Source organism: Acomys minous (assembly GCF_964271855.1).
Source record: "Acomys minous genome assembly, chromosome: 9".
Classification (NCBI taxonomy): domain Eukaryota; kingdom Metazoa; phylum Chordata; class Mammalia; order Rodentia; family Muridae; genus Acomys; species Acomys minous.
Genome location: NC_140490.1, coordinates 102717590 through 102735746, shown reverse-complemented (window position 1 = coordinate 102735746; position 18157 = coordinate 102717590). Strand labels below are relative to the sequence as shown.

The following is an 18157-nucleotide window of genomic DNA, read 5'->3' as shown; positions in this document are numbered from 1 at the left end:
TTACTATACCCACTTTTTGAATATTTTCTTTTTTTCTGTATTTTACATCTAGTCCCTTTTACTCACTAGATTATCTTATTTAATTTCATAATTTTTATCAACATCTACCAAGGCTTTCTTGTAACTTCTACTCATGTATCCAGTTTTATCACCACTAATTTTTAGGGCGTACTATGTACCAAGACATTATGGTAGACATTTAGAATTATTTTTCCATGTAATCTTAACATACCTGCCCCTTTTTGCATATGTAAAAAGTGAAACTCATATAAGTTGCCTGATTTGCCCAAGGTTGCACAGATAGTAAATAGAAGTGTTGATTACGATTCCACTTAATTCTGCCAATGATGGAATTGTGTGATCCATATGCCTTGTTCTGCACACAAGGATTTGTTGAAAGAAGATCTTGAACCATATTAGAGATGCAAAACAGACTCAAAACATGAACAGTGAGATGATCGAGGCTATTGAAGTAATCTTTCTGTCGTAGGTGAAGACTTGGAAATCAACAATTAGCCTAAAGTGTCGTAGGTGAAGACTTAGAAGTCAACAATTAGCCTAAAGTTTTGTGATTTGCATCTGTTTCACAGGTCTTTCTCTGTTTTTTAAACACATAATTCTGACCTTAATGTATCAATAAAAACATTCAAAGAATGGGAGAGTGTATGGTGTAATTTGTAAGCAAAATCGTTTTAAAGTCTGAAGAGGTGAGATTGACCCTTCCTAAACTCAATTATAAGGTATAAAATAATCACACTCCAAGGATACTTATATCCAAGAGTTGACCACTCAAACTTTTTATCAAGCTTTTTAAATCATTTGGTTTTTAAATACAGCTTTAGAAATAGTGATTAATGCATTAGAATATAGAGCTAACTTTCTGTGTCTTTGAATTCATGGATACAGAGTTATAGGTCAAATATATTAGGAGAAAATGCATTTGTATCGAAAGTATGTAGACTTTACATATTCCTGTCCCTTAACAGTAAAGTCTTAACTCTCACATAGTTGTTAGGTATTGCTTAAAATATATTGGGAGAGTTGCATAAGTTCTGTACAGATGTTTACTATCTTATATGAGGGTCTTGAGCAGCCTCAGACTTCGCTGCGCTATAGGAATTTTGTAATAGAGCTATAAATCCCAAAGAATGAGTAAAATATAAGTGAAGCCTCAGTTGGTAGACGATCTTCATGTTACTTATAATTTTGATGTGTTCTCTAAATATGTGTAGTCATTAGAGTGAATTCAATATGATAATTTGGAAATATGTAAGAACCTTGTTACCTCTTCTAAGGTAAAATGCTTTGGCGATGAAGACAGTGCTATTTTTTTTTTTTAATCTTTTCAACAGTGTACTGAAAAAGCTATCTTGGGTTTGTCTGTCCCTGGTGATACTAACCCATGCCTTGAAAACACTCCATCGAAATTGGGACTGGGAGTCTGAATATACATTGTTTATGTCAGCCTTAAAGGTAAAGTATTACGCTTCAGAGGACAAGATGTATCATTGAAACTCTTTTTACTGTACTTTTAGGTAGACATTTAATTCAATTTTAGCCAAGAAGCAATAAATTGTATTTATATAATAAGTACCATTACCAAACTTCCTAAGTATACTACTTAATTATTGTAAAAGGCATAGTAAGTTTACTTGAAATTCTCATGATTAAATATTCAAGAAAAAATTATGTCTTCTTAGTTGTTAGGCTGCACATCTTCTTACAGTTAATTAGTAGCTTAGTTGTTGTTAATGGTATATAAAATCATGAGGAATTCTGTAATCAATGCATCATTAATTCAGTGAGATAAAATACACAACAAAGTGTCAACCTACTGTGTGAAGGAGTATCACTGGTTCAGCACTATTAGGAATGAAGTTGATAAACTGTGTGTGTGTGTGTGTGTGTGTGTGTGTGTGTGTGTGTGTGTGTAAACTCTCCCTCTCATCCTGTACAAATTTCCTTTTGACTGTTTCTTTTTTTAAAATTGTATATATGTACAGATATCTGCATCTGGTATGTGTATGTGAATTCGGGTACTGACTGAGGCCAGAGGTGTTAGATTCCCCTGCATCTGGAGTTTTAGGCAGCCCTCAGCTGCCTGGCATGTGTGCTAGATACCAAACAGAGTATTGCGAGCTACCCATGCTTTAAATGCTCCAGCCTCTTGTTTTGACTACTTCTTTATTTCCCAGTACTTGTTCTAATATTATCTGTTTCGCCCCAGTAGCCTATGAGATAGCTTAATATAGCATCTACTTAAAATTGGATGAGTTGGGGCTAGAGAGATGGCTCAGAGGTTAAAAGCAGTGACTGCTCTTGCAGAGGTCCTGAGTTCAATTCCTAGCAACCACTTGGTGGCTCACAACCATCTATATTGGGATTTGATGCCATCTTCCGGCATGCAGGTGGATATGCAGGCAGAGCACTGTATTCGTAATAAATTAATAAAAAAAAAGATTGGATGACTTTTTTAATGTCTTTTTTTTTATAATTTATTTATTACATATACTGTGCTCTGCTTCCATGTATACCTGCAGACCAGAAGAGGGCATCAGATATCATTATAGACCATTGTGAGCCATCATGTGGTTGCTAAGAATTGAACTTATGACCTCTGGAACAGCAATCAGTGCTCTTAACCACTGAGCCATCTCTCCAGCCCAAGATTGGATGACTCTTGACCATGCAGCTTTACTTCCTGCTAGCTGTGTAGATAAGTGAAGCATCCCCACTATACAGTCAATCCATGATTTTTGTGTGCTTCTGGTTTTCCATAATTATTAGAAATGCTGCTTACCTGTATTCTCAGAACATTGATTAAAACCTACAGTTCCAATCACTGCAACTCCTTTTTTGGCAGTGTGTCTTGCTCTACCTATCTGTGAACTCTTCACACAGGCATGGATTTCATAACCTTAATCCCAGCATTTCTAGTAAAATGATAAGCTACGTAAATAGCTTTAAATGTACCCCATCTAAAAATAAGTTATCAATATAGTGTCTTACATATAATTTCCTATTCTGGTACCTCTCCTAAGCAAAATACAAATACTACAACATTAGTTTTCAAACAAGAGTGTACTCTAATTAAATAAAACTGCAGGAAGATTTCTGATATATAAATGAAGTTAAACTGCTGTGGTTTTATAATATGTTAAAGCATTCTCAGTTTGTGGGTCACGACCTCTTTCAGGATGGAATGACCCTTTCACAGGGGTTGCATAAGACCATACGATAATACAGATATTTACATAATGATTCATAAAAGTAGCAAAATTACAGTTATGAAGCATCAATGAAGATAAGTTTATGGTTGAGGATCACCACAACATGAGGAACTATATTAAAGGGTTGTACAATTAGGAAGGTTGAGAACTGCTGTGTTAGAGGAAAGGCAGACTGCATAGGCTTTTGTCTTATTTCTAGGAATATTTCCATGAACATTCCATTCCCAGTAATAACTAGACAAATACCTGAACTGTAGATTTTTTTTTAATTTTTGTTGTTGCTTTTTTCTGATTATAGCCTGTTCTATTTTCCTTTGTATTTAAGGTGAATAAAAACAATGCCAAATTATGGAATAATGTGGGCCATGCTCTGGAAAATGAGAAGAACTTTGAAAGAGCCTTGAAATACTTCTTGCAGGCTACCCATGTTCAGCCAGGTAAGCACTATTCATTAATAAATTGATGAATAGCATATCCTCTGAGGCTTTATTAATTTTGTAGTTGTTAGATGGCACTATATACTTTAGTTGGAGTGAGGGTGGAAGGTTTATTTAACTGAGTTCAAGGGAGTAGAGGAAGAATTATTGCAGACACCATAGAACAAGATTTAAAGCATATTGTGAACTAAAACTGTGGTGCTAGGCAAAAGGAGGATGACAGAATGGCAGAATCTTTTAAGGTGGGAGAAACAATCATATTTCAGGCATGTCCAGTATAGTGAGAAAAGTAATAATGCAGCTGTGGGGAAATGGACAGGATCTGTTATGTATTGTAGGCTCCGTTTCCTTTAGGACCTGGAATAAATTGTAGTAACAAAGAAGACATAGTGTGTGGACAGTGGGTAGAATGTGAGTGAATAATATGGAGTAGCCTGAAGTTGCCTTCTGTTTGCTTGTTTCCTCAGTGAAAAAGTAAACTCTCATATGATCATCCACATGAAGCAAAGCTAGGCAGCTAGAAATATACACATTTGCCAGCCGCAATTAGCACCCTGGATTAGTAATGACTAATTCAATTGATATGGTTAAATATTTTTCTCTCTTTCCTCTAAGGTAATGATATTATAGGCATGAATTACTCTGTTGATAAGGATTAGAATGTTTTACAGATGTGTTTTACTAAGGAAGAAAAGGCTAAGGGGTCAAGTACGATAGTAGTTTTTATAGTTTAAATTGATTCAGAGGGGATGGGAAAAAAGCGACAAGATCAGCAGATATGTTTGAAGAAATGCTGGCGTCTGAGTAACATGTAACTGGAGCAGAAGTATTTTTCAGTAGAGTGCTTTTGACATTTCAGGCACACAAAATTATTTACCAAAAGTTGTATCCAACTCCCAATGCCACCAGATGCCACCACTCTGTTCTATTCCAAGACAGATGGAATGATTGCTCATATATTACCTATCTCACGAATGGTAGTGGCCACTGCCTCATTTTTCCCTACTTCATAAAATTGTGACCTCTGAACTAAGCGTTAGGATAGGAAAGAGGTGAAATTTATTGAAAGAAACAACATCAAGGACACTGTATTAGAAAATAAAATGTGTATGCCAAGTGTGGAGGCATACTCATTTACTCCCAGCACTTGGAAGGCAGAGGCATGTAGATCTCTGAGTTCAAAGCCAGCTTGGTCTACCTTGTAAGTTCCAGGACAGTCGGGATTATATAAAGAGACCCAATCTCAAAATAAGAGAAGAAGAAAAATCCTTTGTGTATGTAGACTGCTAGAATTAAAAAATTTTGACAGTCATGGTAGACCCCAAGAGATCCAGGATCTGTGACCCAAATGTTGGTAGCTATAATATAGATGTGGATAGACAGTTTAATAGTTCTAACAGTTGGGGGATTTCTAACAAGCACCAAGAATTGTCTGGAAGTAAAAACTGAGGTTAAGAGTGACACCTACTTTTCCGCCAGGCCCAGTGTTGCATAGGTTAATAAACCTTCATAGTCACCACAGAAAGTGGGACAGGGTAATTGAGTCATCAAAATAGCCAAATTTCAATTAGAAAAGGGCGAAAAGATGGTTATAGAAGTGTAACTGTTGTTAATCTGTCTTTCTTAACTTTTCATGTAGGCTGATTTTGCCTGGAATTTGGAGGATATATCTTATATCCCTTCTTTGATTTTTGTATCTTCTTGAACATAAAGTGGTTTTTTGTTTTTTTCTCTCTCCATCTGTCTTCTACCTCAACATACTTTTGTTGTATGTATCTAGTCATCTTTGATAAGCAGCCTCATGGCCTGTCTTCCAATCATCTTCCCTTCTAGCTGAGTAAAAGCACTTGTTGGTAGACCCTTTACATTTTCTTTCGTATCTTTCCTGCAAGATAGACATGTACTTTATTTCTTGTGTTATTTTTGCTAATCTAGGTCTTAATTTGCTTGAAATACTGATGTATTTTAAATGCAGAGCAGTATAAACAGCTCATTCATGTTTTACACTTGCTTCATCTTACTGGTCCCATACACAAGCAAATTCATTAGATGTAGTAATTCTAATTTACTTCTTTTTAAAGTCTTAGATTTTCATTCTATAATTTTGATCATTTAAAAAAATTGTCATTGTGTCTGTGTGCTGTATGCTTCTGTAGTCACAGGATAATTAGGAGAATCATTTCTCTCCTTCAGTCTTGTGGGTCCAAGGGAAAGAATTCAGGTTGCCAGGCTTTATAAACGGCTTTACAAATGAGCCATCTTGCCAGCTCAAATTATCACTTTTATATCAAACACAAAATTTAAACCTGCTCAATCATATTTCTCTCACAGCTGTGTTGGAGTACTGATTTCTGTCTATGCATTTTTGTAAATCCTAAATCAAATGTATGTGTCTGTTGGGTGGTCAGTTTTCTTGTGTGAATGGTGTACCACAGAAAGTTGGAGTGCCCCTCAGTTTTCACTTACCTGTATTTCAAGCACACATCCTCTATCTAGCCTGGATATGACTTCGCTATCAACACGTTCAAATTTAAGTTTTGGTAGGCCATAGACTAGGAAGATAGTCAGCATCCTTAGAGTTTCTTTTGCTTAAGGCACACAAAGTGGGAAATCATGAATGCAGCATTTATGGTGTTCATTTGACTTGTTGCTATACAGCTATGCTCATAGGCTCACTTGGCAGGTAAAATGACATGCTACTTATGATACTGCAGAAAGTAACAGAATGACCAAGGTAAGCTGAAAGAGGCAAGTGTTTGGTGGTTAAAAGCTTAGACTCTGAAACACGGATGGTACCATGGACCTGTAGTGTGAACACTCAGGAGAATAGGACAGAAAGGTCCAAGAATTTAGGCTATTAGGTTAGGAGAAGCCTCACTGGATTAAGGCTCTTGTGTGTTAAACATTTTTTGGTTGTTGTTGTTTTCTCTGAAAATGAGGATAGCCTGAGGTACATAGTGAGAATGCTTATAACCTGGTATCACCTAGACCTTATATTAAAATGAGTTCAATCACAAATTTTCTATATATTTTGACAAGTAATCAAGTCTCTTTTTAAGTAGATTTAAATACTCATTATTAAAACCTTAGTCCAGGGCTGGAGAGATGGCTCAGTGGTTAAGAGTTCCGCCTGCTCTTCCAGAGGTCCTGAGTTCAATTCCCAGCAACCACATGGTGGCTCACAACCATCTGTAATGTGATCTGATGCCCTATTCTGCAGATAAAGCACTCGCTTACAATAAATAAATTAATTAAAAAACAAACAAACATTAGTCCAGTGTAAGTAACTGTAAGCTACATAATTAAATACATTATTTTCAATGCAACTAGGGAATAAGGAGATCATTCACAAGTGTGGGATACAGTGAATATTCATGCTCCCACACTGAATTAAATACTTAAGATAATCAACTTAAAAGAAGACAAAGTTTCAGGTGACTTGACCCATTGCTTTGAGCCTTTGGTAGGCGGTACTCACATGACCGTATATAAAGAAGAAGAGCTTTCTCACCACATGACAACCAAAAAGCAAAGATAGGGTCTGAGTCCAAATATTCCCTTCATGACACACATCTGCAGTGACTCCCTACCACTGGTCATTCTTAAAAGCTCCACCTCTTCATAAGAGCATAGAAACCAGCAGTGAGTGGAGCAGTTCACTGCTGCTGTGAGGCTCCCACTGGAAATGTAGTTTAAAATTTACTCTATTCTCTCTGGCATTTGATAAAACTAACAACAGACAAATAACAGGAAAAAAATACAGGTTTTATTATATACCCAAGGATGGGAGTCAAAATACAGTATGAGCTTCAGCAGTCACTGAACCTTGTATGGGTTTAGCTTCGGCAGTGTGGGAGAGAGGAGCTATGCATAATGTGCAAGGCCATCTACTGATGAAGTTTCCTGGGTAACAATAATTTGAGATTGTCTTTCTCTGTGGCACATGTCAGGCCTCTAATTTTTCCTTTTGGAAAGAATGTTCCTAGACAAGTAAAAAGATGTTCTAAAACTCCTGTCTCTGGTTGCTTTTTACTTTACTAATAAAAGTAGGAATAAATTTCTATTTTTTAGTGTTCTCATTTCCTTTGATTAACCAACTCACAATATACCAAAGAAATATATCTGCCATACGATATAGAAGATAAGTAAAAATTACTTATAAATACATACACAAAATATATTTGTGTGTGTTTTCAGGTGTTTAAGTACTTAAAATTATAGTTAAAATATAAAAATAAAAAGCATAGACATTAGAATTAATGACTAGAGAACAGCTCTTGGGAAACTCATTTGGCAGAGAATAAAATGAGATCAAATATATTGCCATTGAAATAATTTCAATCACTATATATTTCGTTGCTTTTCTGAAACTGTGTATGGACAAAATCATCCTCTATAGACTCATATTTTCTGGATTCCTTGTTGTGTATAATTATTTTGATACTTATCAGTGTCTGAGAATTTAAAAAATACTTTTATGTGGCTGAGCAGCACTTCTTCATAAGGATATACCATTTTGTCTAGCCATTATCTATTCATGAACTGTTGGATTATTTGCAGTTTAGGTCTATTAGAAGCAAAATTGTTAGGAACATTCAATTCTCAAAATGTAGTCCTCTGACAGTTTGTATGCAATTCACTCAGTGGAAACATAAAGAACATCACATAGTGAGATCTTGGGACTGTTGCTCTCCTCCTAGGTGAATGCCCAAGGTATATATGCTTGGCCCCTATGTGTCCTCAGAGTTGCACTCAGAAAACTACTGTTCCACAAGTGCAAAATCATCACTATTGCAGGCGAGTAGTAATCATAATCAAAACTGTCGTGTCTGCTAGATATTGATGTCAAATAAAAATTGTCCTTCCATTGATCTATATTCCAAATGTTTGAAATAATTATTAGAATTATGTCTTTTTTACCTATTGTATAATTAGCCCTTGTCTTTTTTTAAAAGACATATTTATTCTCCCACTAATTAAATTTACTATGTGTTTTATTTTCGATATCAGGAAATGAGATACAAATTCTTGACATTCGGATATTAATATAACTTTAAATAAGTTATATAAAATTGTGTTATCATTTAAAAGAGAATAACAGCTTCTTAGTCAATCTACCAACCTGCCATTCCACTTTTATCACAATCACAATATTTTTTCTTAGTCACAAGTTTTTTCATTTCTCAGCTGTAATTCTACATATTTGTGCATATTTGATAGTTAAACTTGTGTCCTAATTATAGGATTTACCATAGTCATTTTCTCTTGTAGAGTCAAGCTGTATTTTTTTTTTTTTTACTGAATTCTAGAATTGTGAGATTAAGAAAATAGAAGCAAGCAGTACATATATGGTAGAATAAAATGTGGTAAAGTAGTCCATTACCTTTATCTCTTTTACCCTAAACCTTCAAAGATGCACTCAAGAGTTTCCCATGTTGCGTGCACTGTTTCCTTATAGTGCTCCAAGTCATTTGTAACATCCTACCAGTCGTGTGAGTGTAAGTCATGGCAGGTTGTTTCAGAAGAACTTCACAGAAAGAGCAGGGCCACCTTCTCTTGCTGGTTTCTGAGCACTGCCTTCTCAGCAGTTACCCTGAACAATGCCTAGTTTATGTGCCAGTAACTGTGGTGTTTGTTTTAGATGACATTGGTGCCCACATGAATGTAGGAAGAACTTATAAAAATTTAAACAGAACTAGAGAAGCTGAAGAGTCTTACATGGTGGCTAAGTCACTGATGCCTCAGGTAAGCTGCATTATTTACTGTGTCGTGTCCATAGGAAAAAAACTTACTTAATTCACTGATATGAATATACTCCCCAGTCTTTTGCTCCTGGTTAAACATAATTTCTTGTTCAATGGATTTTTTTTTAAATGACTTGTATAGTTCACATGTAAATGCTGAGTCTTAGGACATAAATATCTGATTATAAATGACCATAAATGACTAAATAAAGAGAATTCAATTTATGTACTTTAAACAGTACGTTCAGAATTACTCCTATCTGAGAAACTAAAGCAAGTGGTGAAAGAGCAGCTACAGCTCTGCTGCTCTGCTGCTCTGCTGTGTTGTTGTGGTGATACGGGTATAAGGGCACCGGACATATAGTACCACAGACCCGTATTTATGTCATGTACAGTACTTAACTTGGATTATCAGTTAGCTCATTTAATTTTCCAACTTTACTAAACAAGTAGATTTACATGACTCTGAAATAAAACTAGCTGTCCTACTGTTGTTCCAGGAAGTAAATAACTTTCTTGACAGCACTGAAGTTAATAAAGTATATAACTGGGCTGAAATAGGTTATTACCCTGTTGTGTTGTAGAATTTGAGACCTTGACCTCTAACAGTTCTGGTTTATCTAACTTACTACAAAGATAATTATAAACAAAAGCCAGAAATAATTCATAGCAGGCATGAATAGAAACAATATATGTCTTTAAGTGTCAAAATTGTATTTGTATTTCATATGCTTATGTGTTTGCTCTGTGTGTGTGTGTGTGTGTGTGTGTGTGTGTGTATCTGACACGCTCCCTATGTAGACAAGCTGGTCTCTAACTCACAGTATTCCATTGCCCTCTTTAGTGCTTGCATTAAAGGCATGTGTAACTGTGCCTTGCTTGCTTTTCATATTTTTAAAATTTATTTTGTTCTACTAGTAAAACTCTCAGCAAAACTTACGCTCTGTGTTACTTTAAATAAGCCATTAGGAAAACTTGTTATTTTATTTGATAATGTACTGTCAAATACACAAATGTGTTTTTCTCCTAAACAGATTATTCCTGGCAAAAAATATGCAGCCAGAATTGCCCCCAATCACCTAAATGTTTATATCAATCTGGCCAACCTCATCCGAGCCAATGAGTCGCGCCTAGAGGAAGCGGACCAGCTATACCGACAGGCAATAAGCATGAGGCCAGACTTCAAGCAGGCGTACATCAGCAGGTATCATGGCTCACCTTAGCGTTACCACTGTACCACAGAAGCTGTGTCTACATGTATGTTTCAACTAAATTACCACTGTGTTCTTTTAGTGTTCTTTCTTGACAGCGAAGTATATGAAGGGCAGTGGACCTTGTAGTAGACTGACAGTCAAACGTCATTAATTTGAAGTTGACAAGGGAATCCTTAGCTGAAGTAGGTTTACATGAAAGGGTTCTAGAAACAGCTCCATATTAGTCCCATTGTGTCTTGTAAACAATTTTAGTCTATCTCAGTGCCTCTCTGTCTCTGTCTCTGCTGCCTTTGCAACAAAGTAGACTCCTTGGTTGACAGAAAAGAAAAAACAAATTTTTGTCTGACATCACATTAATATTTGTATATATTCTCATGTAAATGTTATCACTTTATACTTAAGGGACATTACATGATAAACTGTTTTATATACTAAACATGAAGCTCGTAATAATTTATAATTCTCTGAGGAAAATATATTCCGAATTTTACTATTTGAGATTAAATTTATTCCTAAACTAGATATTGTCTTTCTTTTCCCTCATTCAGTAGTCATTGTGTCATACATTATTCCGTAAGACTGTCAATAATTTCTGTATTGAAATAATAACCTTGATCTCATGCCTAGAAGTTGATTTACTTGTTTTAGTAAAATTAACTACACTAACTTAAAGCAAACTGACTTTTTTTTAAGTTCTCAAACTCAAAATGTAGCCATACTAGGATAAAGGTTGCCAAACTTGTGTCTGGTGTGTTTCTGAAAGCTACCTGTAGGTGGCACAAGTACTCTCCTAACTAACCATTTCGAAATTCCGTTTATTTATTTAGCCAGCCATTGTTCATTTATTTATTTATTATTTTTAAATACTAATCTCATATAGTAACTTAGTCGCCTTCAACGTATTCTTTTGGAATGACCACTCAAAAATAAATATCACATCTAAAAGTACATAGAACTAGATTTGCTAAAATAGAGTTCAGACTTGAGGCTAGTTTTACAGACCGATTTTTGAAAGAGACCTTTTTAGTCTAAAATGGTATTTCTGAAATGGCATAGTAAGACTGTAATGTAAGCCTTTCTATTTGATTCCTACAGGGGAGAGTTGCTTCTAAAGATGAATAAACCTCTCAAAGCAAAGGAAGCATATCTTAAAGCACTGGAGCTGGACAGAAATAATGCAGATCTGTGGTACAACCTGGCAATTGTTTATATTGAACTGAAAGAGCCAAACGAAGCACTGAAGAACTTTAACCGGGCATTGGAGCTAAACCCCAAACATAAGCTAGCGCTGTTCAATTCAGCTATTTTAATGCAGGAATCGGGTGAGGTTCCTGAATTTATGTCTCTGTCTAATCAATTAGAATATTTCAAAACCCATAACAAATATTTTATAGATAGGCTATTTATAACAGAATAGTACACATAGGGAAATTTATAGTAAGGATATTTAAAACATTTGACATTAAGTTTTTTCAAATGACACAAAGAGGCATATATGGCAGCATTGCTCACTTTTCTAGAGTGTGTTAGCTATATCACCCAGCACCTAACTGGTTTGCAGTATCAGCTTACTCATATAAACATGATAAAACTTGTGTAGTAAATATAACTCCAACTAGTGGAAAATATTTATAACTATATGTAAGGATTTCAAAGCATAGTTTACTAGGACATACAAGAAAATTCTTTGTGTATCTTTATATGTGTGTGTATAGTTTTAAAATATTGTAATTTCTTGCACCTTATATAATATAATAAACTAAGATCAATCCCAATAAATATGTTTTTAAACCACATTTTATGTAGGAATATTTTCCTTCATAAAACAGCACAAATGATTTAGAGTATTAATTTTTATATGGAAAATATCTTCTTTACATATTTTATATGTGGGTTAAATGTATATCTTTAAACTTTTGCAGAAGTGAAAGAACCATAAAATTAGAAATATTTTGTAGCTTAAATGGACTTTACTTTCCCACATCGTCTATTTAATAGGCTAGGAAATGAGGCCAAAAAGAGCTAGTAAGTACCTCAAATGTATATAGCTACTATATAGTAACTCATCTAAAAGCCTATTGATTTATTTTCAGATTTTTCTTATTCATCATAATGTCAAATAAAGAAATATAAAGAGGGCTTTATGTTTGATGTTCAAGAAATATAAATTTAAAAACTAATATTTTTGTTAATCTTAAGAATTATGAAACTCGCTCATTATCCAACACATCTCATCTAAATGTATGAAGATACAGAACTTTTAAAATATTCTAATAAAAACAATTTTACTGTTTGCTTCTCAGAACCTCATGTTACAGTTTTATACTCAATAATTTTTTTTCATGGAACTTCCTAAATTTTTTTAGCTAACATACAAAAAAAAATCTGACTTGGATAATTATAGTTATTATAATACTTGCTGATACACACATACACACACACACACACACACACACACATATGTTGGGGTGACCCACAAATACTGTATTTTCTGGCTATGAAAAAGTGTGTTCTTAATTGTTATTTAAAGTGATCATTGCCCAGCCAGCAAAATATGTAGCTGTTACTTTCTTACCTGCCTTTAAAAGTAGGCAAGCTGCCCTGGGGAAGGTGACTTTCTACAGCTTATTAGCTGAGTAAGGAAAGTGGCTTCTTGCATAATAAAGAGCTAGCAGCAGGAGCTGGGGCAGAAACTAGGGGCAGGAGCATACGCAGACAGTGACCCAGACACAGATGGAGATACACGCAGAAATGGGTGGATGAGGAAAGAAGGAAGACAAGAAGGTATAGTAGCTGGAAAGCAAGCAGTTAAAACCACAAGGACGGACACAGTGGCTGAGAACTTGAGTAGTTGTCTGAGAGACTGCCTCAGCCAAAAGCCCAACAGCTTTAGACTATATAAATGTCTCCATGTCTTAATTAAACCTCATGCAGGATCTGCGAAAGCCCCACATACACACATCGTATAATTATTTAAAAAGTGAGTAAATTTACTCAAAGAAATTAAAGAATTTATTTGGTGTATAAACACAAAATGCCAACAGAACTGTGCTTGAATACACATCTTTGGAAATCCTATGCTTATACTTCTATATAGTCTTCCTCTCAAGTACTTACTGATTGAAAAGGAAATTAACTTATAATTTGACAGTTTCGTGCACATTTTTTTCCCTATAAAGAAAAAGGTATTTGGTTTCTACTTTTTTATTTAGATGCAGAAATAAGGTGCTTTGTTGTTATATTTTGTAATATAACAAAACACCTAAAAAGCGTTCATTGATAATTTATCTCCTTTAAGGTGAAGTTAAACTCAGACCTGAAGCTAGAAAACGGCTTCTGAACTACATAAACGAAGAGCCACAAGATGCTAATGGCTATTTCAACTTGGGCATGCTTGCCATGGATGACAAAAAGGATGCTGAAGCCGAGAGTTGGATGAAGAAAGCCATCAAGTTACAACCTGACTTCAGAAGTGCTTTGTTTAACCTGGCGCTCCTGTATTCGCAAACCGCTAAGGAGTTAAAGGCATTGCCAATTTTAGAAGAGCTGCTCAGATACTATCCTGACCACACTAAGGGTCTCATTTTAAAAGGAGACATTCTGATGAACCAAAAGAAGGATATACCGGGAGCCAAAAGGTGTTTTGAAAAGATACTGGAAATGGACCCAAGCAATGTGCAAGGAAAGCACAATCTTTGTGTTGTGTACTTTGAAGAAAAAGACTTACTAAAAGCTGAAAGATGCCTGGTTGAAACGTTGGCATTAGCACCTCATGAGGAATATATTCAACGCCATTTGAGTATAGTCAGGGAGAAAATTTCCTCTTCTGGTATTGTGGAGCAGCCACCATCCCCAGATGATAAGACGTCAGGTACAGAAGAAAGAGATGAAATCCCTTCTGAGGATGTAAAAGAAATGAGAAGTGAATCCAGACCAGCACAAATCATAAAAACAAATGATCCTAAAAACTCTAAATCCAACAAGCACGCAACAAAACATGCAGACAAAGAGGCCCCCCATAAAACAGCAAAAGACATCAAAGAAATTGAGAAGAAAAGAGTTGCTGCTTTGAAAAGGCTGGAAGAGATTGAACGGATTCTAAGTGGAGACTGAAACTGCGCTGTATCATGTAACAGAGGTGCCAGAGACCTTCAGTCTATTTCATGTGTTTTGCTTGTAGTAGAAACTGAAAAACACTGGTGTTTCGGAAGTTGCATAAAATCCTGCATATAGGATCAAAACGAGATTTTCACTGAAGACCTCTGGCCTAGGATATATGTCTTATAAGATGGGACACAAATTTTAATTTGGGTGACTATAGGCAAAATCTCAAATTCTGGGTGAATTGAAACTTATATTATAGAAGCAAAAAGGTTTGGGATTTTTTTGGAGGGGTAGAGGAGTTGGCAGATCTGTCTACTAATCTGAGTTGAAACATGGGTGTCAAGAATGAACCCATGGAGATAAATCCAGTGTGTGCCGGGTTTTGTAACTTCGTTCATTAGTTCTTTTCTCATTTTTTTCTTTACCTCTTCAGATCCAGCAATGGATTGATACTCATTGAAGGCTTATTTTTTTCCAGTAATTCTTCCTGTAAATCAAGGGACATTATACTACAAATGTATGCTGTTTATGTGTTCTTTGAGGTTTAAAAGGAGTGGTGGAAGAAACACTTAAAAGTAAGTCATGACACATTAGCTTAGAACTGCATATTTGCTCTTCACTCTAAACTATAATCACTAAGCAGATAAAGTTTCCTATATACAGACTCCTAGTGGTGCTCACTAACACTGTATTTTCCCTTTCACACTGAGTATTCTAACATGAGCTACATAATCATGACTGTTCATTGGGTTTTGCTTCCCAGAGTATTCTGCTCCTTGGCATATTGTATACTGAAAAGTCCTTAGTCATTCTTACCTTAAGCTTTAGAACAATTATAGTAGTCTCTTTTATCTTAGTCTCTTTGGTCTTAACTTAAAATCAGTTTTTGTTTCCAAAGTCACATATTAATTATTAGATGCCTAAATCACTATACTCAGTTTTTTTTTTAACTGAAGGCAAAACAATGTGACATTTTTTTTAAACACTAAATTTTTGATAGGTTATGTTATATATTTTATTAAGTATTTATTTTAACTACTGATCTTTCACCAAAATTTTAAACTTTTAGTTTAAATTGTTAGTTCCCTTGAGTTAACTGATCTCTAATTATATTATGTCTTAGAAACCATGCTTCTGTAATGTTTTCCAAGAAATCTTTAATAAATAGGTCACAAGAAATATGTTCTGCATTAAAGACCCATCCCGTTTACTTTCTCAGAGGATCTGACATAGATTTTTTTTTAATAATTTAACTCCAGCACTGATGCCAGTGGGTGTTAGTTCTTGACCCATGAGATTTCGTTAAACTTCAAAGCAATGTTTTGCTTCAGTTCTTAGAGTGTAGCTTTGTGACTTCAGACATGAAGTGAAGAATACCTCATATGCTATGACTTGAAAATGAAGTTGTTATGCACTCCTATGCATCTCTAGAAAAAGACTTTCCTTGTAGTCACTACAGTTAAAATTTGAAATGGAGGATTGTTCAGTAAGCAAAGTCAAAGGAAACCTTTTATGATAGCAAACATAATAAAAGTTCGAGGACTATTTTATTAAATTTATGTAGCTAGTCAAGTGATAAGGATAAATATTAATTTTAATAGAAAAATCTTTTATTAGTATTCATAATAATGTCTGCCACAAAAAAGTACTCATACTTGAATTTTAATTTATTTAACTCAAGTCCATTTTGGGTAGCAATTATTAATTATTACCAAACAGTGATGCTCAACTTCATTTCATAGTAGAATTATATGGGAGCTCTCCCACCCATCTCATAACAATTAAATATAATTTCTAGGAAAATGAACCACGCTTCATTTTTTCTAAAACTTTGTTGAGTGATTCTGATTTGTAGTTAGGAGTTACAGGCCACTGCTCTAAATTAGTTCAGGTAAGATCCTGTATTTTTCTTGTGTTAACTTTGCACATTAGTAATAGAACCCAATTAAGTTTTGATAGCTTAAATCCCACTAAGGAATGTGTTCTAAGTAGTATTTATTCCGGAAAATATAAATAGTAAATTTTATCAAGCTTTCTTATGGTCATATTAATGTTTTTTACATGCATGGAATTTTATTGAAACTGTTGAGATGAGAAATGATAAGAATATGCCCCCAACTGCCTCAGAGCTGTCTTTTGAAGACAGGGAATGTGCGCATTTTTAAGCCCAATTACCTCTCCTGTGGTTTAGTACTTGGGATATCTGAATTTAAAAAAAACAAGACTTATCACAGGTTTGAGTATGATAAGAAGATAGAGTTTTAATTTTTGGTGTTTTACAGATCTACTCGCCAAAAGTTGTAGTAGAGCTTTGACAATCTTCAAGGAGCTGTGATAGATTATTCCTTCACTGCTCCTCAGAAAGTGGAGTTAAATTCTAAGTCACTCCTACAGCTGTTTTTGTCTTCCCTATGAACATTTTAAATTAGGAATTTTCTAATTTTTCCAGTGAGTAGCCCCATGCACCGACCCCTCTCTTTGAGGCTAGGCCTTATAGTGTTGCCCTAACAGGTCTTGAACTCAGTCTCAAGTGATCCTGTCCCAGCTCCCAGTGTAACTTGGAATACTGGCAGCCAAATCCTTGTCCAGTCCCAGTGTGTGGTTTTCTGAGGTCAATGACTTCTGAGGTCAATGAGAAAAAAATAACTATATACATATCACTGTTTAAAAGTTTTGTGTTTACGGTTCTATATTTAGTATGTGAATTATTCAATTCTAATAAAACCTCATTGCCTTTTCTTTTCATTGGGTTTTCAACTTCATGTTATAGAATACTTCTTCAGAGATGCTTTAATGAAAACTATTAAGAATATATAGATTTGTATGTCAATTTATACTTCAAAAATCCATATATTTGTCATATTTATTTTTTTATTTGCATGACCAAATGATATTTAAAATGAACCCCATCCCCTAACATCTGGTAGTTCTTAAAACTGTTGTCACCAATCCATATTAAGGGTTCATTTAAAAGTAGTTTAAAATTGTATACATTTTATATTACTATGCTATTTGTGTGTATCACATTTCTAAATATTCATTATTAAATTGTTACTTTTCAAAACTTTCAACCTGATTGCCTTTTGATGTTGAAATGAAATGCAAAGTTTTGTATATAGCAGGTCTGTCTACAGAAAGGAACGAATGAGCTGACATGTAATGTTAGAAATGTCCTGTGAAAAGCATACATTATAATTCCTGATAACGATATATTTTTACTTGGTGACAGATGCCAAAATAAGAAAATAAAAAGGTCTGGGCATAGTGGCACACACCTTTAATCCCAGCACTCGAGAGGCAGAGACAGGCGGATTGCTGTGAGTTTAGGGCCAACCTGGTCTACAAAGTTGAGTCTAGGACAGCCAAGGCTATACAGAAAAACCCTCTCTCAAAAAACCAGAAAAAAGAGAGAGAGGGAGAGAGAGAGA

The 18157-nt window shown here is 34.9% G+C and overlaps 1 protein-coding gene across 2 annotated transcripts in view; it reads left to right on the top strand.

The window, feature by feature from the left end:
• Nucleotides 1–17800, top strand: part of TMTC3 (transmembrane O-mannosyltransferase targeting cadherins 3) — a 35263-nt gene extending 17463 nt beyond the window's left edge. For both annotated transcript variants that reach the window (XM_084795659.1, XM_084795660.1), the window contains exons 9-14: nt 1353–1473; nt 3556–3667; nt 9309–9412; nt 10446–10615; nt 11721–11947; nt 13924–17800. In XM_084795659.1, the coding sequence (XP_084651785.1) occupies nt 1353–1473; nt 3556–3667; nt 9309–9412; nt 10446–10615; nt 11721–11947; nt 13924–14738 (1549 nt within the window). In that variant the 3' untranslated portion in view covers nt 14739–17800. The remainder of the gene's footprint in view (nt 1–1352; nt 1474–3555; nt 3668–9308; nt 9413–10445; nt 10616–11720; nt 11948–13923) is intronic.
• The last annotated feature ends 357 nt before the right edge of the window (nt 17801–18157 follow it).